At 35.0% G+C, this 25658-nt stretch overlaps 1 protein-coding gene across 19 annotated transcripts in view; it reads left to right on the top strand.

Moving 5' to 3' along the window:
* Positions 1 to 25658, top strand: part of SSBP2 (single stranded DNA binding protein 2) — a 329776-nt gene that overhangs the window by 224488 nt on the left and 79630 nt on the right. For all 19 annotated transcript variants that reach the window (XM_082378337.1, XM_082378330.1, XM_082378344.1 and 16 more), the window contains 3 exons: positions 520 to 579; positions 21658 to 21724; positions 22452 to 22522. In XM_082378337.1, coding sequence (XP_082234463.1) covers positions 520 to 579; positions 21658 to 21724; positions 22452 to 22522 — 198 coding nt within the window. The remainder of the gene's footprint in view (positions 1 to 519; positions 580 to 21657; positions 21725 to 22451; positions 22523 to 25658) is intronic.

Raw genomic sequence — 25658 nt, 5'->3', positions numbered from 1 at the left:
GGAAAAGAAATTTCTTTACCATTTTAAATGGAGCTACAAAAGAAAAGATGAAGAAATTTGGCAACTTTAAAATTATTAGAGGAAAATTATAACCGAATTGGGTAATTCAGTCAAAATTATTAGAGGAAAATGATAACTGAATTGAGTAATTCAGAATCCAGTTTGTATAAAAATGTAGCCAGTGATCCTCTTCCTGAAGTCTTGACTAAGATTCAATTGCCTAAATTTCTTAGTCTTACTTTTTGCCAATTAGATAGCATTAAAAAATTTTTTTGCTACAGTTACTTTAGTCATCTTCGATTTTTTAATGATTTCTTTGGAAATTTTTCCAGATATTCTACAAAATAAAAAATAGGATGGTAATTTTTCTTAAAAGCTTTTATTTTACTGAAATCAGCCACATAAGTAAATTTGATTTATGTTTTGTATAACTCGAAAATTCTTTAAAGCAGTTTATTTTCAGATCTGTATTTTACATTGTTTTTTTGTTTTGTTTATTTGTTTGTTTTACTTCAATAGCCTTTTATGTCACCTCGGTACCCTGGAGGTCCAAGGCCCCCACTGAGGATACCTAACCAGGTAAGATTTGTGTGTGCTATTTAAGTTTGGTGGTTTTTTGTTGTGTTTTTTTTTAAGAGTCAATAAAGATCTTGAAAATGTCACATATATTTCTTTCCTATAAAAATATTAAATTATTCTTCATCCCATTTTATGCTACTTCTAGTGATGTATAACCTACATTAAGGGTTGGCAAACTATAGCCCATAGTTTGGCTGACTTTTTGTGAATAAAATTTTATTGGAACACTGCCACATTCATTCATTTATGTATTGTCTATGGCTTCTTTTACACTGCAGTAGCAGATCTGAGTGATCATGATGGAGACCATAGGTGGCCTGCAACCCTAAAATATTTACTGTCTAGATCTTAACAGAAAAAAGTTTGCTGACCCTTGGAGTCTACCATATACTTTGAACCTACCTTTCAAAATATATATAATTTTGGTAAATGCAGATTATACTGCAAAGGATGGCAATAAAATTTTCTACGAACATACTTAAGCTTATTTTTATATTATATAGTTACAATAACATGGCTGTAACTTACCAATTTTGCCCAATTATAGTGGCATATCAAGCATATAATTAGCTGCTTCTAGAAGGGTTAGATCTATTAATAGTTAACAATAGATCATCCAACTATCTTTACCTATAAGAGCTCTGTGATTTCATAGACTTTCATCCTCAGATAGTTTATCAATAACATAAATATTTATTTGCTAAAGAGAATAAAGCACAGTTTTTACTTGCAGGTAGCTTATAGTTTAGGTTTAGAATAGAGACAACATGCATGTGTGTGTGTGTGTGTGTGTGTGTGTATATATATATATATAACACAAGAAGAAATTAAATGCTTAACCATATGGAATATTAATGTCAAGATGATTGTTTTGTCACTCTCTTTGTTTTTGTATACATCATTTTCCCAGATTTAAAGTAAACCCTGGTTTATTATTATTTTTATCACAATAAAATCTTTTTCATTTTTCAAAAATTTCCACTTCCTTCCTGACCAAAAAATGGAACAAGAAAGCTGTGCTTACTTTGATAGCACATTTGATAGAAATGGAGTTTTCCTTCTCCTCTCCTAACTCTTACTGAAATTATGCAGTGTCCTTGAAGTGTCCCAATTGCTGGTGTTCTCTGCTTCTAATGCACAGCAAAGAGTGCCAGCACCCACATTCACCCCCAGGGGAGAACTCTAAGCAGGCAGCAGTGCTGGGTCATCTCATGGTTACAGGGCTAGAAGTCCTCACATTAGCAGCTGGAGGAGTGTTCTCCTTCACACTGAAAATGCATTCAGTACATAGGGCCAGGGAAACATGGCATGAAATAGGAAAAAGAAGTGCACGGATGCCAAGTGTTTCAACATATGGGAGTTTTATTTTCTCTGTGGGTGAACCTATATGTATTGACAGTCAGATCTACTTATAGGTGCCTGAGTCTTTTAAATTTCCTTTTCTAAGGACAGAAAGTTGTATCTTTCATTGCAGTCTTCATGGTGTTTCAGACATCCCATTCATAGTTTTATGTATTTCGTAGATATAAGAGGTGTGTGAAAATCTCCATTAGGGAAATGTGAATTTCTTGTACAAGCATGTGAGAATTTTTCTGATTCCATTTATTGCATATGAATAATGAAAATCTCATGGAGTTATTGGAATTGCATCCATTTGACATTGTTGAAATACCTGCTATGTATAAGATACTGAGTTCCACACCTAAAGAAACTGACAAAATGAAAGACACTTTTAGGAAGAATGGGTTAGTGGTAGAAATGTGGAGTTGTAAGTCTAGGTTGTTTGAAATTTTTTTTAAGAACAACAACCTTTGGATTTTTAAAAGAGGCAATTAAAAAGTTAAAGGTAATAAAGAGTTATGATACAAGTTCTTTTTCCTCAAGACTTTTAAACAGTCTTTACCTAAGTATATTTTAAAACAATTGTACTCTTCTATGAGTGGCCCTTTTTTGCCCCCCTCCCCATATATAGTTAAGCTTCATTAATCCAAACATCTGTCTTTCAAATTTATAATAATTTACATTTATACTATTTTTTAAAGAATTTTGAGCAAACTGTTAAACATTTCCTAAAGCAATGTTTACACTATTAACTATTTAGTAGCATGACCTTTTCAAACAACAAAACATTTCTTCAATTTCATTATGTAGTCATTAAAGTAGAATTGGCAAAGCTATTTTTGTGATTAATTGGAATGATGTATATAAAAACAAGTGTTAAATTTCTTATTTAGTCTATTTAAAATGATCATAAACTAATAAAATTTTCTTTTATTGGTATATTGTATCTAAGAAAATAAAAAGTACGCTATTAACTTCTTCAGTGGTGTTGACTAGTCATTTTGAATATGTAAAAGACAATCTTTTAATAAACAGCTTCTCCAGAATTTATAATTACTAATGATTAGACTATAATTTTTAAGTACTTCTGAGATGGTTTTCATGGGTCTGAACTAAATCCACAATGGCTTACTTATACTGTTTATATATTTATGGACTGGGTATTTGGAACATGGTATCAAATCACTATGCCCAAAAAATGCAAGAAAAGGTAATAGTATCTAAAATTATGAAAGCAAAGTAAAATTACAAAAATCTGCAATGTTGCAAAGAATAAATATCTATGAGAGAACACATGAAACATAGAAATTACACCGGAATTGGTTCAACTGTCAGAATAGGTTGGTGGTGTTGAAGTATCCATAACCTGGAGGTCTTTATCCTTCTCATAGATAAAATGTTTAATCTGAAAAATTCACAGTGTTCATTCAACACTATGCTAAGAAAACCAAGACAGCCGGAAATATAGAGACTGTTAATGAGTGACACCAAGAATAAACTATTGATTTGTTGACCCTATAGAATTGGAATTTCTCACCATTCCTGAAACTCTATAAACAGGTGTGTGAATTGAGGTAACATAGTGAATGCTGTTGACCATTTTATATTCTAAAGCTGATTTTGACATTCTAAAAGTACACTGCATCTGACCATTCTACTGAAAGTCTCAAAGATATTTGTCCAATAATAGATGAATGAGTGGTTAAATAAATTATAGTATATCCAAATGGTGAAATAGTATGCAGCTATTAAAAGGTATGTTATAGGATTAAATTTATTGATATGACAGAATGTTTATGATCTATTACCAAATGTAAAAAAGGCACAAACCTGTGTGGTATGTCACCTTTACCATATATCACTGTACAAACTCAGCTCCTCCACTCCACACCCCCCCAACATGCACGCACACGCACACACACACACACCCCAAAAAGACTGTAAGGGACTTATCCTTTATTTCTGGGTGATAGGATTATGAGTGATTTCTTTTTTTATTTCTGTATGTTTAAAGTTTGCATTGAACAGGAATTTTATTTGTGACCAGATAAAGATATTATTAGTTAATTATATATGTAAATGAAAGTACAGATATTTTATTCTTCTGGTTATTCAGTATATGAGATTATTCTTTGTTAATACTGAATGTATAGTTCTTACTATACATGATAAAATGAAAAACATAATGGATGTTAAGGATAGGCAAATCTTGAGAAGACTATCCTTCACTTTTCAGATAGGGAAAAATCAGCAAGCATTTGAGCAGAAAAAAAAAAAAAACAGGTTGTTGGGACATTTACTCATATACTGAAAATAAATGTACTGTATCCCCCCGTATAACCAAGGTACCTATATTTTAAACATACTACACTTACTCTTCCTTACATGTTCTGTTTTTCAGAATAAATGCTATTTAACATGTCCTTTCCCAGTAATTTTGTCTTTGTAAAGTATTTCATACGTAGAATTTGAATTTATTTAATGATATCAATGTGAAAACATAAGAGAAGGACTTCAGCTGCATAAAGAGAATTAAGTTCTACATTGAGTAAATGATAGGAGTCTTGTAGCTGAAATCGTAAAGAAGACTGTAGTAAATCTCTATTGTGTTAATTACACTGTTAAAGTATTTAAATTATTATTTGAAATCCAGTGAAACACAATGAAAAATATATTATTTTCTTTTGACTTTGAATTATGACCATGTCCTGGGATATATGTCTTTTCCAATTATTTTCTACCTTTGTAGGACAAAGGAAATTAACAAATTCAAAATCTCTGGCAAAGAAGAAATTCATTCTCCTTCCCAAACCAAGAAAAGTTTACATAGTGAACACTGTGCTATCTTACTCAATTTAAGTTAGCAGTATATCAGGCTTTTTGGTACAATGTTTACTTCTTTTGCCAAACTGCATTTCATTATTTTAACAGCCATTTTGTCACAGATATTCCCTTTTTGGACATAAGCCAATACCAAAAAAATGCGTTGCCATATATATGATTGGAAAGTTCATAGGGCTGTACAAAAATCACTCTCAGAAATAGTCATTCAACAAAAATTTGTTGAGGTTTACTATGTGCGAGGCACCATTCTCCATGTGGGATACATCAGAAAACAAACTAAGAGAATCCCTCTCTCATGGAACTGGCGTTCTAATGCAGCAGCGCCCAACAACTTTCTGGGAAGAGAGAAATGTTCCATATCTGCACTGTCATATGCAGTAGCTCAGGTACTTTGAGCACCTTTGAGCACTTGAAATGTGGCTAGTGTGACTGAGGAATCGAATTTTTAACTTCATTCATTTTAATTTAAATAACCACATGTGGCAAAGGGCTACTATATTGGACAGTGCAGTTACAGTGGTTGAGATAACAGAAAAAAGAAAAATAAATAAGTAAATATATATGTCAAATGGTGAGTTGTAATTTGGAGACAAATATCTTTCCACACTGAATGTCACACTTCTGAATTTTAATATCTTTTCTACTGATATTGCCTTTTTACAGGAAAAAAAAATGACAGTGGTATTGTTAGCAGGACCTTAATGTGTCAAGCATCTTATATCCAAATGCCAGCAAAGCCCAGCAATGTATGACTTTGAGCAAGTCACTTAACCTTCCTGGGCCTTGCTTTTCTTACAGGTAAAATGAGAGTGGACTCCTGTATTTCTAAAATCCCTTCTAGTTCCAAAATTTCATAATTATTTCGTTCTACTTCATTTCATGTAATTGAGGGGGCCCATTAAAAAAATTTGGTAGGTCAAAATTGTTAACTGAATTATATCATAAAGGCATAGATAAATTCACTATTTTTTAATCATCATTGAGTGTTTAGTCTCTGTGAGTAGATTATATACATATAATGGTATTCAAGGAAATACACACCAGAATTTTAAGATCCTAGAGGGGCTCACCATTGTAATCATATGATGAATCTTCTGTAAACTAAATGATTTTTTCTGCAGCAAGAAACTCCTTCGTTGAATTATTAATTAGTTTAAAATACTTAATAATATTTTATGTTATTTCATTTATTTTAAATCCTAGGATTTAAGGCTTATCTTTTAGAACTTTCGGAATATGTTGATCTGATTTGAAGTCCTGGCTCTACTACTTACAGATAGTATAACCATGGACAAATTAACAAACTTCTGTACTAAATCTCAGTTTCTCATCATCAGAAAGGATTTATAATAACAACCTCGTGGGATTGTTGTAAGCATTGAGGGAAATAAATATAAAATGCTTAGCACAATTCCTGGCACAGATGTACTGACTCACAAGTATATATTTTTGTTGATATTATGATTGTTATTATTAAGCATTCTCATCATTAGTGTCAATTTCCCTGTCAGAATGAAGATCTTTTATAGACAAAAAATGTGTGCCAAAATTTGTGACTAGTTAAACAATTATCAATGGAATACATTTAACTTGTTGACAAATATGAGAATATATATTGACCCACAAGATGTATAAATCTGTTTATTTTTCCTGATATTAAAGGTTTAAAGAATCTAGTGATCGTGCTCTTTTGATGCACAAAACCATCATCCGGTCATCCCGGGACTGATCAAAATGTTTTAAAAGTTAGAGATTTGACTTACCAAAAGACAAACACTGGCGACTAAAGAGTTAAATTTTGGTAAAGACACTCGTTTTGAAAGACAACTTGACATTGATCAAGATTTCTATAGGATTATGCTATATTTTTAAGTGATAATAGCAGGAAGACTTGTCAATTGTTCTGATGTTCCAGGATAAACAAGAAAAAGTAAAATTTCGAAGAAAATGGTTTCCAGTGATAAAACATGGTGTCACCAATGAGATTTAGAAATTCACAATCAGAGTATAAAACTTGAACCACTTAGAGACTTTAAAAAGAGGAAGAACTTCAAACTCACAATTGAAGATAATGTTTAGTCATACATATTCACTCCTCCTCCTAATTCACTTCTTTATAACTTTTGACACTGTTGACCATTTCTTTCTTCTGGAAACTCCCCCTCATGCATTCTGAAATGTTGGTCCTGGTCCCCTGGCTAATATCATACCTGTACAGTTTGTTTCCTTTCCTACCTCTTTTTGGTATTTTAAGAAAATTATATCTTTGATTCTTTGACCTTTTTTCTCTCACTTCTTGAAATCTAGTCCATTCTTAAGATTTTATCACTGTTGATTCCTAAAATTGTCCAGTGAAAACTCTTTGTTTTATTCCATCGATAAATATTTCTTACTCTGAGCCAAAAAGGCACAGATAGGTTTCACTGTCTGAACTTACAGTCTGTTGGGGATACAGAGAAGAAAGCAAGCCATGATCGTATATAAGTTCTATAAAAGTGAGGTATAAGAATCTAGCACCAACATTCGAATTATACGGGTCCCAGAAGAAGACAAAAAGAAAGGGACTGAGAAAATATTTGAAGAGATTATAGTTGAAAACTTTCCTAATATGGGTAAGGAAATAGTTAATCAAGTCCAGGAAGTACAGAGAGTCCCATACAGGATAAATCCAAGGAGAAACACGCCAAGACACATATTAATCAAACTATCAAAAATTAAATACAATGAAAAAATATTAAAAGCAGCAAGGGAAAAACAACAAATAACACACAAGGGAATCCCCATAAGGTTAACAGCTGATCTTTCAGCAGAAACTCTGCAAGCCAGAAGGGAATGGCAGGACATATTTAAAGTGATGAAGGAGAAAAACCTACAACCAAGATTACTCTACCCAGCAAGGATCTCATTCAGATTTGATGGAGAAATTAAAACCTTTACAGACAAGCAAAAGCTAAGAGAATTCAGCACCACCAAACCCACTTTACAACAAATGCTAAAGGAACTTCTCTAGGCAGGAAACACAAGAGAAGGAAAAGCCCTACAATAACAACCCCAAAACAATTAAGAAAATGGTAATAGGAACATACATATTGATAATTGCCTTAAATGTAAATGGATTAAATGCTCCAACCAAAAGACATAGACTTGCTGAATGGATACAAAAACAAGACCCGTATATATGCTGTCTACAAGAGACCCACTTCAGACCTAGGGACACATACAGACTGAAAGTGAGGGGATGGAAAAAGATATTCCATGCACATGGAAATCAAAAGAAAGCTGGAGTAGCAATTCTCATATCAGACAAAATAGACTTTAAAACAAAGACTATTACAGGAGACAAAGAAGGACACTACGTAATCATCAAGGGATCGATCCAAGAAGAAGATATAACAATCATAAATATTTATGCACCCAACATAGGAGCACCTCAATACATAAGGCAAATGCCAACAGCCATAAAAGGGGAAATCGACAGTAACACAATCATAGTAGGGGACTTTAACACCCCACTTTCACCAATGGACAGATCATCCAAAATGAAAATAAATAAGGAAACACAAGCTTTAAATGATACATTAAACAAGATGGACTTAATTGATATTTATAGGACATTCCATCCAAAAACAACAGAATATACATTCTTCTCAAGTGTTCATGGAACATTCTCCAGGATCATATCTTGGGTCACAAATCAAGCCTTGGTAAATTTAAGAAAATTGAAATCGTATCAAGTATCTTTTCCGACCACAGTGCTATGAGACTGGATATCAAATCTGTGAAAAATACAAACACATGGAGACTAAACAATACACTACTTAATAACCAAGAGATCACTGCAGAAATCAAAGAGGAAATCAAAAAATACCTAGAAACAAATGACAATGAGAACACGACGACCCAAAACCTATGGGATGCAGCAAAAGCAGTTCTAAGAGGGAAGTTTATAGCAATACAACCCTACCTTAAGAAACAAGAAACATCTCAAACAACCTAACTTTACACCTAAAGCAATCAGAGAAAGAAGAACAAAAAACCCCAAAGTTAGCAGAAGGAAACAAATCATAAAGATCAGATCAGAAAGAAATGAAGGAAACGATAGCAAAGATTAATAAAACTAAAAGATGGTTCTTTGAGAAGATAAACAAAATTGATAAACCATTAGCCAGATTCATCAGGAAAAAAAGGGAGAAGACTCAGATCAATAGAATTAGAAATGAAAAAGGAGAAGTAACAACTGACACTGCAGAAATACAAAGGATCATGAGAGATTACTACAGGCAACTATATGCCAATAAAATGGACAACCTGGAAGAAATGGGCAAATTCTTAGAAATGCACAACCTTCTGAGACTGAACCAGGAAGAAATAGAAAGTATGAACAGACCAATCACCAGCACTGAAATTGAAACTGTGATTAAAAATCTTCCAACAAACAAAAGCCCAGGACCAGATGGCTTCACAGGTGAATTCTATCAAACATTTAGAGAAGAGCTAACACCTATCCTTCTCAAACTCTTCCAAAATACAGCAGAGGGAGGAACACTCCCCAACTCATTCTACGAGGCCACCATCACCCTGATACCAAAACCAGATAAAGATGTCACAAAGAAAGAAAACTACAGGCCAATATCACTGATGAACATAGATGCAAAAATCCTCAACAAAATACTAGCAAACAGAATCCAACAGCACATTAAAAGGATCATACACCATGATTAAGTGGGGTTTATCCCAAGAATGCAAGGCTTCTTCAATATACGCAAATCAATCAATGTGATACACCATATTAACAAATTGAAGGAGAAAAACCATATGATCATCTCAATAGATGCAGAGAAAGCTTTTGACAAAATTCAACACCCATTTATGATAAAAACCCTCCAAAAAGTAGGCATAGAGGGAACTTTCCTCAACATAATAAAGGCCATATGTGACAAACCCACAGCCAACATCGTCCTCAGTGGTGAAAAACTGAAACCATTTCCACTAAGATCAGGAACAAGACAAGGTTGCCCACTCTCACCACTGTTATTCAACATAGTTTTGGAAGTTTTAGCCACAGCAGTAAGAGAAGAAAAAGAAATTAAAGGAATCCAAATCAGAAAAGAAGAAGTAAAGCTTACACTGTTTGCAGATGGCATGATATTATACATAGAGAATCCTAAGGATGCTACCAGAAAACTACTAGAGCAAATCAATGAATTTGGTAAAGTAGCAGGATACAAAATGCACAGAAATCTCTTGCATTCCTATCCACTAATAATGAAAAATCTCACAGTGAAATTAAGAAAACACTCCCATTTACCATTGCAACAAAAAGAATAAAATATCTAGGAATAAACCTACCTAAGGAGACAAAAGCCCTGTATGCAGAAAATTATAAGACACTGATGAAAGAAATTAAAGATGATACAAATAGATGGATATACCATGTTCTTGGATTGGTAGAATCAACATTGTGAAAGTGACTGTACTACCCAAAGCACACTACAGATTCAATGCAATCCCTATCAAACTACCACTGGCATTTTTCACAGACCTAGAACAAAAAATTTCACAATTTGTGTGGAAACACAAAAGACCCCGAATAGCCAAAGCAATCTTGAGAAAGAAAAATGGAGCTGGAGGAATCAGGCTCCCTGACTTCAGACTATACTACAAAGCTACAGTAATCAATACAGTGTGGTACTGGCACAAAAACAGAAATATAGATCAATGGAACAGGATAGCAAGCCCAGAGATAAACCCATGCACATATGGTCACCTTTTCTTTGATAAAGGAGGCAAGAATATACAGTGGGGGAAAGACAGCCTCTTCAATAAGTGGTGCTGGGAAAACTGGACAGCTACATGTAAAAGAATGAAATTAGAATGCTCCCTAACACCATACCCAAAAATAAACTCAAAATGGATTAAAGACCTAAATGTAAGGCCAGACACTATAAAACTCTTAGAGGAAAACATAGGCAGAACACTCTATGACATAAATCACAGCAAGATCCTTTTTGACCCACCTTCTAGAGAAATGGAAATAAAAACAAAAATAAACAAATGGGACCTAATGAAACTTAAAAGCTTTTGCACAGCAAAGGAAACCATAAACAAGACGAAAAGACAACCCTCAGAATGGGAGAAAATATTTGCAAATGAAGCAGGTGACAAAGGATTAATCTCCAAAATTTACAAGCAGCTCATGCAGCTCAATATCAACATACAAACAACCCAATCCAAAAATGGGCAGAAGACCTGAATAGACATTTCTCCAAAGAAGATATACAGATTGCCAACAAACACATAAAAGAATGCTCAACATCATTAATCATTAGAGAAATGCAAATCAAAACTACAATGAGATATCATCTCACACCGGTCAGAATGGCCATCATCAAAAAATCTAGAAACAATAAATGCTGGAGAGGGTGTGGAGAAAAGGGAACCCTCTTGCACTGTTGGTGGGAATGTAAATTGATACAGCCACTATGGAGAACAGTATGGAGGTTCCTTAAAAAACTAAAAATAGAACTACCATACGACCCAGCAATCCCACTACTGGGCATATACCCTGAGAAAACCATAATTCAAAGAGTCATGTACCACAATGTTCACTGCAGCTCTATTTACAATAGCCAGGACATGGAAGCAACCTAAGTGTCCATCAACAGATGAATGGATAAAGATGGGGCACATATATACTATGGAATATTACTCAGCCATGAAAAGAAACGAAATTGAGTTATTTGTAGTGAGGTGGATGGACCTAGAGTCTGTCATACAGAGTGAAGTAAGTCAGAAAGAGAAAAACAAATACCGTATGCTAACACATATATATGGAATCTAAGCCAAAAAAAAAAAAAAAAAAAAGGTCATGAAGAACCTAGAGGCAAGATGGCAATAAAGACACAGACCTACTAGAGAATGGAATTGAGGGTATGGGGAGGGGGAAGGGTAAGCTGGGACAAAGTGAGAGCGTGGCATCGACATATATACACTACCAAACGTAAAATAGATAGCTAGTGGGAAGCAGCCGCATAGTAGAGGGAGATCAGCTTGGTGCTTTGTGACCACCTAGAGGGGTGGGGAAGGGAGGGTGGGAGGGAGGGAGACGCAAGAGGGAAGAGAGATGGGGACATATGTATAACTGATTCGCTTTGTTATAAAGCAGAAACTAACACACCATTGTAAAGCAATTATACTCCAATAAAGATGTTTAAAAAAAAAAAAAATCTCTAAAAGCACATAAGAAGCCCTTACCTCCCCTGCATGCCAAGATATTCAGGGAGGCAGGGTGGAGTCATATGGTAGTGCCACATAACGGTATTAAAGATAATTAAAGATAAAGATAATTTCATTAAAGATAATGAAAGCCAGGTTTCTCACTGTTGGAGAAAATACTTACAAACAGAAGAAGGAAGAAGACTGAAAATAATCCTGAGGTTTTGGATTGGAATTGGATGTGTTCGATTGGTGTTAGAGAGTATGGATTTATGGTATGTGTATGTACCATACACAGACACACACACACACAGATAGATATAAAATTAGTCATAAATTTATGTGTGCACATATACACATAGATTTTCAAGTGCAGCATTTACTGAGAGAGCCAAAAGGCAATGTACTCAACTAAGAAGGAGCACTTTGAGAACCCAGATCTTGGTGCCTAAATGCTGTCCTCCACTAGAAGGAATCGGGGCCCTTTGGAGAAAGGTCTGATTCCAGAGCTAGGCCAGGAAAAGTATGAAACGAACCTGGAACATCTCATACCAGTAAGGAAATGCTCAAAATATGATGGAAATGTTTCAAAAGGACAATAGAGCCAGCTTGAAGAGCCTCCCACTGGCCAGATCTTGCATAACTTAAATATTAAAATGAATGATGACAGTAAATAGTTTATAACTTTTTGATTAGAATAGGAATCCGTAAGTGTCGATGTATCAATCAGTAAGAAGGGAAAGCTGTTCCTTACAAGGGAATGCCAACTAATAAGCATAGAAAGAATGATACACATGCAATGTTCCCATTTGGCAACTGTCATAGTGTTTAGGAGTTGTCAGTGGATGCTAAGGCTGATAAAGGATTGATGAGGAATGGGATATTGACAGTCTTGGAATAGCTCTAATATTGAATGTAACCAATTACAAAGGGGAAAAATAATGATCTAGTGTTGTAGGACCTGGCAGACACCAATAGAATGAGATGATGAGGTTAACATCGACAGTAGTGGGATAAGTCAACATCATGTACCCTCTGATGTGATACATTGAGAAGAGTATAGCATCAGTTCTGCAGTATTCCTAAGAAAATAAAACCTGAGTCTGGGTCATGAAGAGACATCAGAGGATCATCCTGTAGAGTTTAAGACTACTCATTCTCCAAAACAGTTCAGGCTGTGATAGAGAAAGCCTAAGGAAAGACCTGGAAGAGCATGAAGAGACCTGACAACTAAATGCAACATGTGTTCCATGAGATCCTGGTCCCAGAAAGTAAAAAGAAACATTGTTGAGACAGGTGGCAAAATTTAAATGACGTCTGTGTGTTTTGGATGGTAGTGTTGTATCAATGGATTTCCTGACTTGAAAAGTTGTGTTGTGGTTATGTAGGAGAATATCCTTGCTTAGGGAACTAAACTCTGTGGTACTTAGAAGTGAAGAGGCATAATATCTGCAACTTGCTCTCAAGTGGCAGATATGGTGAAATGTTAACTGTTGGGCAGTCAGTGTCAGGGTATATGGGAATCCTTTGTACTGTCTGTGCAATTTTTCTGTAAGTTTGAAATTTTTAAAAATGTATTTTAAAGCATATAGAAGGAGAATTTATGCCAAACTGGGATTATATGGAAGAATTTTGTTAGGAAATGATCCCTAAACCGAGATCTAAAATATGTCAGAATAAGCACTTAGGGGTCTGTGACCTCCTAGAGAGGCAAGAAAGTTTAGTTTTTGTTTAGTTTTATTTTGCTTTTAATGGTTGGCATTTAGATATTGTTGACTGAGTACATGAATTGAAAAAACTGAAAGGAGTTTGGTATAACTGGAAGTTGGAATGTCAGCTTGGCAGTAGCAAGAAATTAGGCTGGAAAGGTAGCAGGAAATATGTCATTTAGTAGGAGATCAATAAATTGGCATTGAGTGTGCTTGTAAACAAACAAAAAAATCAAGGGATTACAAAAAAGGCTTGAAAAATGGCAGCTCTCTACTGCATCCCAATGATAACAATTACCGAAACAGTTCTGGTCTGGATAAATAAATTATTTAATATCAAATTTCCTTTGAAATATTTGAAATTTTAAACTAATTAAATAAGATATTCCTGCTTTTAAGTTAAATTAGTGAACCTTTATAGAAATTCTTGCCAGTTGTCAGGATTATGTGTATATATGTATACATACATGCTTCATAGGATCAGTATGTTTAAATCATTTATAGCTTGGTCTAGCTCTAAGTGCTTCTCAGATGACTATTAGAAACTTACAATTCAGTATGTATCCACTATTGCACCCCTGCATAAAATATACCCTATCTGTTAATCGGCACCTTTTTTCAGTTCTAGTTCTCTTTTTCCATTCAGCCAAATTGTTTGAACTAATTGGAGTATTATTTTTCTAAATAGTTTCTTAGGGAAAATATGACTACCCAAAACAATATTCATTGGCCCCTTGGCATTTTAGTTCTGCTCCTATTATAATGCCCAGTGAGTAAAATAATCTATAGAAATCGCTTACGTTTAAGAAGCAAAATTAATTTACCCTTAGTAAATTAATTTCGGGGAAAGGCATTATATATACTTCTCAGGAAGAAATAGGACAATTTTTGCCTAGATTTTGTTCCCAACAATACCAATTTTCTTTGCCTGAAAACTGGGCAAAGTAGGATCATTTTAAAACTAAGAAATTATACTGGGTGTACAGGCTTATAAAATTCATAAATGAGTGTGAAATATAAGAAATCTTGTGTGGACACTGGTGGCAGAGGTACTAGGTACTCATTGACATGAACTGTCCTGGAGGCCGCCATTTTGATGCCAAAACTGGGCCCGACCCAACAGCCTGAAGGCTCCAGTGCTGGGACGCCTCACGCCAAACAACCAACAGGGCAGGAACACAGCCCCACCCATCAGCACACAGACTGCCTAAAGTCGTCTTGAGCCAACAGCCACCTCTAAACACACCCCTTGACATGACCCTGCCCACCAGAAGGACAAGACCCAGCTGCACCCACCAGTGGGCAGGCAACAGTCTCTCTCACCAGGAAGCCTGCACTAGCCTCTTAGACCAGCCTTGTCCACCAGGGGACAGACACCAGAGGGAAGAGGAACTATAATCCTGCAGCCCGTGGGATTGCAAACACAGAAAGTTAGACAAAATGAGATGGCAGAGGAATATGTCCCTGATGAAGGAACAAGATAAAACTACAGAACAACTAAGTGGAGTGGATATAGGAAATCTACCCCAAAATGAATTCAGAGTAATGATGATAAACGTGATCCAAAATCTCAGAAAAAGAATGGAAGCACAGATCAAGAAGATACAAGAAATGTTAACAAAGAGCTAGAAAATATAAAGAACAAACAGAGATGAACAATACAGTAAGTGAAATGAAAAATACACTAGAAGGAATTAATAGCAGAATGAGGCAGAGGAACATACGAGTGAGCTGGAAGACAGAATGGTGGAAATCACTGCTGCAGAACAGAATAAAGAAAAAAGAATGAAAAGAAATGAAGGCGGGGAGGGATCGATTGGGAGTTTGGGATTGACACACTGCTGTATTTAAAATAAAATGCCTTGCCATAAAAAAAAAAAAAAATGACAGTCTAAGAGACAGCTAGGACAACATTGAACACACCAACATTCACATTATAGGAGTCCCAGAAGGAGAAGAGAGAGAGAAAGGGCCTGAGGAGATATTTGAAGAGATAATAGCTGAAAATTTCCCTAACATGGGAAAGGAAATAGTCACCCAACTCCAGGAAGTGCAGAGTCCCATAGAGGGTAAACCCAAGGAGGAACATGCTGAGACACATATTAATCAAATTGACAAAAATTAAAGACAGAGAAAATATTAAAAGCAACAAGGGAAAAGCAACAAATAACATACAAGGAATCCCCATAAGGTTGTCATCTGATTTTTCAGCAGAAACTCTGCAGGCCAGAAGGGAATAGCACAATATATTTAAAGTGATGAAAGGGAAAAACCTAAAACCAAGAATACTCTACCCTGCAAGGCTCTCCTTTACATTTGACAGAGAACTCAAAAGCTTTACAGACAAGCAAAAGGTAAGAGAATTCAGCACCACCAAACCAGCTGTACAAATACTAAAGGAAATTCTCTAGGCGAAAAAGAAAAGCCCACAACTAGAAACAAGAAAATTATGAATGGGAAAGTTTATCAGTAAAGGCAAACATACAGTAAAGGTAGGAAATCATCCACACACAAATATGATATCAAAACCAGCAATCACGAGAAGAGTACAAATGCAGGATATTGGAAATGCATTTGAAATTAAGAGATCGTGAACTTAAAACAATCTTGTATATGTATAGACTGCTATATCAAAACCTCATGGTAACCTCAAACCAAAAATCTGCAACAGATATACACACAAAAAAGAAAAAGGAATCCAAACACAACATTAAAGATAGTCATCAGATCACAAGAGAACAAAAGTGGAAGGGAATAAAAAGACCTACAAAAACAAATCCAAAACAATTAACAAAACAGCAATAAGAACATACATATCAGTAATTACCTTAAATATAAATGGATTAATGCTCCAACCAAAACACATTGACTAGCTGAATGGATACAGAAACAAGATCTGTATATATGCTGTCTACAGGACACCCACTTCAGATCTAGGGACACATACAGAATGAAAGTGAGGGGATGGAAAAGGTATTCCATGCAAATGGAAATCAAAAGAAAGCTGGAGTAGCAATACTAATATCAGACAAAACAGACTTTAAAGACTATTACAAGAGACAAGGACACTACGTAATGATCAAGGGATCAATCCAAGAAGAAGATGTAACAATTGTAAATATACATACACCCAACATAGGAGTACCTTAATATATAAGGCAAACACTAACAGCCATAAAAGGAGAAATTGACAGTAACAATAATAGTGGGGGACTTTAACACCCCACTTTCATCAATGGACAGATCATCCAGACAGAAAATCAGTAAGGAAATCCAGGCTTTAAATGACACATTAGACCAGATGGACTTAATTGATATTTATGCATTCCATCTGAAAGCAGCAGAATATACATTCTTCTCAAGTGCACATGAAATATTCTCCAGGATAGATCACATGCTGGTCCATAAAGCAAGCCTTGGTAAATTTAAGAAAATTGAACTCATATCAAGCATCTTTTCCAACCACAATGCTATGATATTAGGAGTCAGCAGCAAGAAAAAAACTGTAAAAAACAAAACACGTGGAGGCTAAACAATGTGCTGTCAGACAACCAATGGATCACAGAAGAAATCAAAGAGGAAATTTAGAAGTTCCAAGAGACAAGTGAAAACAATACAATGATCCAAAACCTATGCGACACAGCAAAAGCAATTCTAAAAGGGAAGTTTATAGCAATACAGTCTTAACCTCAGGAAACAAGAAAAACCTCAAATAAACAACCTAAGCTTACAAACAAAATCCAAAGTTCCTAGAAGGAAAGAAATATAAAGATCAGAGGGACTTCCCTGGTGGTGCAGTGGTTAGGAATCCGCCTGCCAATGCAGGGGACACAGGTTTGATCCCTGGCCGGGAAGATCCCACATGCCACAGAGCAACTAAGACTGTGCGCCACAACTACTGAGCCTGTGCTCTAGAGCCCGTGAGCCACAACTACTGAAGCCTGCGCGCCTAGAGCCCATGCTCTGCAACAAGAGAAGCCACCACAATGAGAAGCCCGTGCACCGCAACAAACAGTAGCCCCTGCTCACCACAACTAGAGAAAGCCCGTGCACAACAATGAAGACCCAACACAGCCAAAAATAAATAAAATTAATTGAAAAAAAAGATCAGAGCAGAAAAAAATGAAATAGAGACAAAGAAAACAATAGAAAAGATCAGTGAAACTAAAAGCTGTTTCTTTGAAAAGATAAACAAAATTGATACACCGTTAGCCAGACTCATCAAGAAAAAAAGGGAAAGGGCTCAAATCAATAAAATAGGAAATGAAAAAGGAGAAGTTACCACAGACACCACAGAAATACAAAGGATCATAAGAGATTACTGCAAGCAACTATATGACACTAAAATGCCTAGAAGATTTGGACGAAGTCTTAGAAAGGTACAATCTCCCAAAACTGAACCAGGAAGAAACAGAAAATATGAACAGACCAATCACAAGCACTGAAATTGAAACTGTGATTTAAAAATTCCCAACAAACAAAAGTCCAGGACCAGAAGGCTTCACAGGCAAATCCTATCAAACATTTAAGAAAGAGTTAACACCTATCCTTCTGAAACTATTGCAAAAAATTGCAGAGGAAGGAACACTTCCAAACTCATTCAGTGAGGCCACCATCACCCTGATACTAAAACCAGACTAAGATACCACAAAAAAAGAAAATGACAGGCCAATATCACTGATGACCATAGGTGCAAAAAATCCTCAACAGAATACTAGCAAACTGAATCCAACAATACATGAAAAAGATCATACACCATGATCAAATGGGGTTTATCCCAGGGATGCAAGGATTTTTCAATATCTGCAAATCAATCAGTGTGATGACCACATCAACAAATTGAGGAATAAAAACCACATGGTCAGACTTCCCTAGTGGCGCAGTGGTTAAGAATCCGCCTGCCAATGCAGGGAACACGGGTTCAAGCCCTGGTCTGGGAAGATCCCACATGCCGCGGAGCAACTAAGCCCATGCACCACAACTACGGAGCCTGCGCTCTAGAGCCCACAAGCCACAACTACTGAGCCCATGTGCCACAACTACTGAAGCCCACGTGCCTAGAGACCATGCTCTGCAACAAGAGAAGCCACTGCAATGAGAAGCCTGCGCACCGCAACGAAGAGTAGCCCCCACTCACCACAACTAGAGAAAAGCCCACGTGCAGCAGTGAAGACCCAATGCAGCCAAAAATAATTAATTAATTAATTAAAAAAAGAAACATATGATCATCTCAATTGATGCAGAAAAAGCTTTTGACAAAATTCAACACCAGTTTATGATAAAAACTCTCCAGAAAGTGGACATAGAGAAAATATACCACAACATAGTAAAGGCCATATATGACAAACCCACAGCTAACATCATACTCAGTAGTGAAAAGCTGAAAGTATTTCCTATAAGATCAGGAACAAGACAAGGATGTCCACTCTTGACACTTTTATTCAACATAGTTTTGGAAGTCGTAGCCACTGCAATCAGAGAAGAAGAATAAACAAAAGGAATCCAAGTTGGAAAAGAAGTAAAACTGTCACTGTTTGTAGATGACATGATACTATACATAGAAAATCCTAAAGATGCTACCAGAAAACTACTGGAGCTCATCAATGAATTCACTAAAGTTGCAGGATATAAAATTAATACACAGAAATCTGTTGCATTTCTATACACTAAAAACAAAAGATCATAAAGAGAAATTAAGGAAATAATCCCATTTACCATTAAATCAAAAAGAATAAAATACCTAGGAATAAACCTACCTAAGGAGGCAAAACACCTGTACTGTGAAAACTATAAGATGGAACAAACAGATGGAAAGGTATATATGCCATGTTCTTGGATTGGAAGAATCAATGTTGTCAAAATGACTGCACTACCCAAGGCAACCTACTGATTTGGTGCAATTCCTATCAAATTACCAATTGCATTTTTTGCAGATTTAGAACAAAAAATCTTAAAATTTGTATGGAAACCCAAAAGACCCTGAATAGCCAAAGCAACCTTGAGAAAGAAAAGTAGAGCTGGAGGAATCAGGTTCCCTGACTTCAGACTATACTACAAAGCTACAGTAATCAAGACAGTATGGTACTGACACAAAGACAGAAAAATAGATCAATGGAACAGGATAGAAAACACAGTCTCTTCAATAAGAGTTGCTGGGAAAACTGGACAGCTACATGTAAAAGAATAAAATTAGAATATTCTCTAACACCATGCACAAAAATAAACTCAAAATGGATTAAAGACCTAGATGTAAGATGGGATACTATAAAATTCTTAAAGGAAAACATAAGCAGAACACTCTTTGACATAAATTGCAGCAAAATCTTTTTGCATCCAACTCCTAGAGTAATGAAAATAAAAACAAAAAGAAACAAATGGGACCTAGTTAAACTTAAAAGCTTTTGCAGGGCTTCCCTGGTGGCGCAGTGGGCTTCCCTGGTGGCGCAGTGGTTGAGAATCTGCCTGCCAATGCAGGGGACACGGGTTCAAGCCCTGGTCTGGGAAGATCCCACATGCCATGGAGCAACTAGGCCCATGAGCTACAACTACTGAGCCTGTGTGTCTGGAGCCTGTGCTCCGCAACAAGAGAGGCCGCGATAGTGAGAGGCCCGTGCACCGCAATGAAGAGTGGCCCCTGCTTGCCGCAACTAGAGAAAGCCCTCGCACAGAAACGAATACCCAACACGGCCAAAAATAAATTAATTAATTAATTTAAAAAACCATTATGGTGACCCATCTTTAAAAAAAAAAAAAAAAAAAAAGCTTTTGCACAGCAAAGGAAACCATAAACAAAACAAAAAGACAACCCACAGAAAGGGAGAAAATATTTGCAAATGATGTGACCAGCAAGGGATTAATCTCCAAAATATAGAAACAGCTCATGCAGCTCAATATCAAAACAAACAAACAACCAATCAAAAAATGGACAGATCTAAATAGACATTTCTCCAAAGAAGAGATATGGATGGCCAAGAGGCACATGAAAACATGCTAAACATTGCTAATTGTTAGAGAAATGCAAATCAAAACTACAATGAGGTATCACCTCACATCAGTCAGAATGGCCATCATCAAAAAGTCTACAAACAATAAATGCTGGAGAGGGTGTGGAGAAAAGGGAACCCTCCTACACTATTGGTGGGAATGTAAATTGGTACAGCCACTATGGAGAACACTGTGGAAGTTCCTGAAAAAACTAAAAATAGAGCTACCATATGATCCTGCAATCCCACTCCTGAGCATATATCTGGAGAAAAACATACTTAGAAAAGATACATGCACCCCAGTGTTTATTGCAGCACTATTTACAGTAGCCAAGACATGGAAGCAACCTAAACATCCATCAACAGATGAATGGATAATTAAAATGTGGTACATATATACAGTGGACTCTTACTCAGCCATAAAAAAAGAATGAAATAATGCCATTTGCAGCAACATGGATAGACCTAGAGATTCTCATTCTAAGTGAAGTAAGTCAGAGAAAGACAAATATAATATGATATCACTTATATGTGGTATCTTAAAAAATGTTACAAATTAACTTATTTATAAACGGGAACAGACTCACGGACTTAGAAAACAAACTTATGGTTACCAAAGGGGAAAGCTGTAGGGGAGGGATAAATTAGTAGGTTGGGGTTAACATATACACACTACTATATATAAAATGATAATCAGCAAGGACCTACTGTATAGTACAGGGAACTCTACTCAATATTCTGTAACCACCTATATGGGAAAAGAATTTGAAAAAGAATACATACATGTATACTTATAACTAAATCACTTTGCTGCACACCTGAAACTAACACAACATTGTAAATCAAATATATTCCAATAGAAAAAAAAATACATCTTGAAAAAAAACATCTTGTGAAATACTCAGATGCACTCTGTAATTGTTACAGCACTTATTTTATAAATAGTTACAATATTGCTTTTTATTTTGTTTTACTAAATATGCTAGGCTCTTGGAGGTGTCCCAGGAAGTCAGCCATTACTTCCCAGTGGAATGGACCCAACTCGACAACAAGGTGACTACTTTAAAGTAAAAGTGAAATTGATGTGCAAAATCTCAAAGGAAATCCTGTATTTTTTAAGGAAGGTTTTATTTGTACAGATATTCCATAATTGTATCAGTTGCATTTTTACAGGTAACGTGGCCAAGTAATTATCTTTTTAGCTAACTCTTAATTATGTGTGATACTGAGGGCAGTGATAACATAAGGAACAGAATAATTAAATATCTAGAATCTGTATTTTAACTAGTAACTTCTAAAACCTCTTATATAACTTCAAACAACTGAGACTCAAAGTGATTATATCCCTTGTGATTTTCTCTGCCTTTTTCAGATAGAGAGGTTAGTCCACCAGAAAGATAAGCAGGAGGAAAGAGGATGCTATGCAATAAGTAACTTACTTGGTAGTTTAACAAACCCAATAATCAGAGCTGTTTAGGTACCACAAATACGTATGGCTCTATTATACTATTCCAAGAGAAAAAAAAAGGAGCAAATGGTGTGAGAGATGTAATTCAACACAGAATAGGAAGAACATTTCAATTTCAAGACATTAATGGAGAGTGTGGGTAGGTAGTGATAAGAGGTAGAAAACTGGCCATGGAAGCCAAGATGAGGTGATGTCAATAACACAGTCCTTAGTAAATAAGATGTGACACCAGGCAGAGAGGAGGCTATAGCCTCCGGTTTAGCACTCATGCTCATTACATTGCTAATATCGTCATACTTTTCTTCCTTTTAGGACATCCAAATATGGGTGGGCCAATGCAGAGAATGACACCTCCAAGAGGAATGGTGCCCTTAGGACCACAGGTAAATAAATAATCAGTGCAGGAAGTTAAAGGCTGAGTTTTTTGCCTTCACCTTATACAAACAAACTATATTATTTGCTGGCTTCTAGTATGTACATTAAAGGCTTAATAACATGGTTGTTAGTCTCTTGAGGACGTATCTATGACATGTCCAAATTGATGTAACAACAAACCATATTTTAACAGGTGCTACACATATGCTTTTGGTACATTGGAGAAAAAACATTGTGTAGAAATACATTATAGTAATTATTATTAAAAATAACTATTACCCTTTTGTTATATTGAGGAAATATGAAAAATTATAGTAATTATTATAAAAGATAACTAAGATAAGTTAAATAAAACCTAGTTGACTGAATTAAATAGAATAAGCAGCATAAAATATATTTCTAAATCTTTTAAAGAATGCCATTGACTGTTATATACTACCATATTTCTTTACAGAATATGAAAGCAATAGAGAACCATTTAGAAATAAACATTAAAATGGGTCTTACTGAACACGCATAATACTATCAGTATACATTAGATGTTAGCCTACTCCCGTATCACAATTTCCCAGAAGTACACACCAAGATTGAACCTATTCAGATATTGATGACATTTTTAAGTATGCTGCTCCAGGATATCACTTATTTTAGCTAAAACATCCCTCTGTCTCTCTTGGGAAAACTGCATGGGGTAGAAACTAATTTTGTAATGTTATATTTCAAAGAAACTAATCCAGAATTCAGAATTTTAAATTTCTTCCTCAAAGGTCAGAGGTTAGTGTATCATAACATTGGTTAAAAGAATGAATTGATTTACTTTCTTTATTCTTTCCAAGAACAGTCTTTATAAGTGACAGTTTTAGGAGCTTGTTTCATGTATCTGCTTTAAAAATGTTAAGTATTTTGTTGTGTACCCAAAGGAGTCAGAGAATTAAGAATCTACCACCCATTGGTCTTAAGCTTTTTTCAGCTTAAGACCAATGTAGTGAAGAGGGATAGTAATTATCTATTGGAATAATTGAATTCCTAGAAGAAATATATATAATTTGATTCTCAGGTACATGTGACTTAGACCAAGGAGTTTCTGCCAACATGTAATAATATACAGTTGACCCTTGAATAACATGGGAGTTAGGGGCACCAAACCACTGCGTAGTCGAAAATCCATGTATAACTTTTGACTCCCTAAAACTTAATAGCCTACTGTTAACTGGAAGCCTTACTGATAACATACGTAGTCAATTAACACATGTTTTATATATTGTATGTATTATATACTGTATTCTTACAATAAGGTAAGCTAGAGAAAAGAAAATGTTATTACGGAAATCATAAGAAAATACATTTACAGTACTGCACTATGTTTTTCGATACCATAAGTTTATATCATCTGTTTATAAGATGAATCATCTGTCAGTATCTTCATCAATGTTGTCTTAAATTATACAAAACACTGTAGATATTACATATATTTCTAACACAGGACATCAAAAATGAAAAGATAATGTGAAAAAAATTCCTATTTATTTACAGGTATAACAATTCATGCATTGATAACAAAGAAGCAGCAATATGATAGCTTTATGGTAAACTAGCGTAATAATCAATGATTGCATCATTGTAGCCTATCCTATACACTAATGAATGAATCATTATAACATTTTTATGGCATACAGTATTACAGTCATATTCACAATACAGTATTGTAAACATTGTTACATTTTTTTAAACCACTTACATGTGATGATAGGCCAATACATAGTTTCTCCAGTTGGGGTTGCGGGGTGAGAGGAGAGAGAGAGAGAAAGAGGGAGAGAGAGAGAGAGGCACATACTGTATAGTAATGTAGTTCTTTGAAAGCAAAATTATAAAACAGTAAGAAAACACATTATTAATTTTATATTACATACCACTCCCCTTACACTTATATAAGGATAGACTTATGTCTACATGTATTTTATGTGTTCATGACATACCTAACTTTTTCTTAATATTTTAGATATTTCTAGGCTATGCGGTTCATCTGCAAGTTTTTTCGAATTGTCACAAATCTACAAAAAATTTTCCAATAGTATATTTATTGAAAAAAATCCACGTATAAGTGGACTGGAATAGTTCAAACCCATGTTGTTCAAGGGCCAACTGTATATATAAACTGTATTGGGACATGAAGCACAAATTTTTCAGAGGTACCATATTACATGATAAGAAAAAGTGTTATGTAAATGTTTGTGGGATCCTCAAAGTCAGAGAAAACCCATTTCTTTTATTTAGGCTCAGTTATTTTCTATGTATTTTCTTAAGATCTTATAAAACCCTAATTTAGATATTTAAATTATTTTTTCCTATTTCTACTCATGTTAGGGATGATGATTTTTATGACCAACCATCATTAATCTATTAATAGCAATTAGAATTTATAAGATCTGTAGGATATTTCACTGACTGAATATACTTTTAGTCTTTAATGAGCTAAGCCAACCAGTTTAGCTATATACAACTTGAAGGATTTTTTTTCTCAAAAGATTTTCATAACAGATGCATTTTAAATATACATCAAAAGTTGATGCCTATAATTTATTCTTCATTCAATTCTCTTACTTTTCAGCTAGCTGCTCTTTGAGTTTTTGTCATTCCAGACCAGTATTTTCAATACTTTTAAAAATTAGAGTCTGATTTGAGCCAGTTTTGCAGTGTTTGAAAGATGAACCAATGCTCACTGAAGCTGTATGAATACTTAGATCTCATTTGAAAATGCAGAAGTAAAAAGCATATTGGTCTTTATATTTTATAAATATCTAGCCAAATACGTATGTGTTTTGTGTTATACGTAAATTACGACAGAAAGTAAGAAAAGATTTCTGGGGAGTAATCGCTAATTGAAGAGTTTAACTAAGTTTATCATATAAGTATGAATTCTTTTCATTTTCAAACCCAAAGAGAGTAGTTTATTTCTTCCATTTGGATTAATATCATTGCTATCTATTTCTTTATAATTTGGAGGAAGTAAAGTGTTTTGGTATGAGTTTACCTCAGAAACCAGAAATACCTACAACTTTTTAAAATCAGAGTATATAAGTATAAAAGGTTAAAGGGAATTATTTATAAATATCGTGTACTTAAATGAAAATAGGAATCATATTC

This window comes from Balaenoptera borealis (assembly GCF_965194805.1).
Source record: "Balaenoptera borealis genome assembly, chromosome: 2".
NCBI lineage: Eukaryota > Metazoa > Chordata > Mammalia > Artiodactyla > Balaenopteridae > Balaenoptera > Balaenoptera borealis.
The sequence above is the reverse complement of the archived record's forward strand: the minus strand, read 5'-3'. Positions and strand labels throughout refer to the sequence as shown.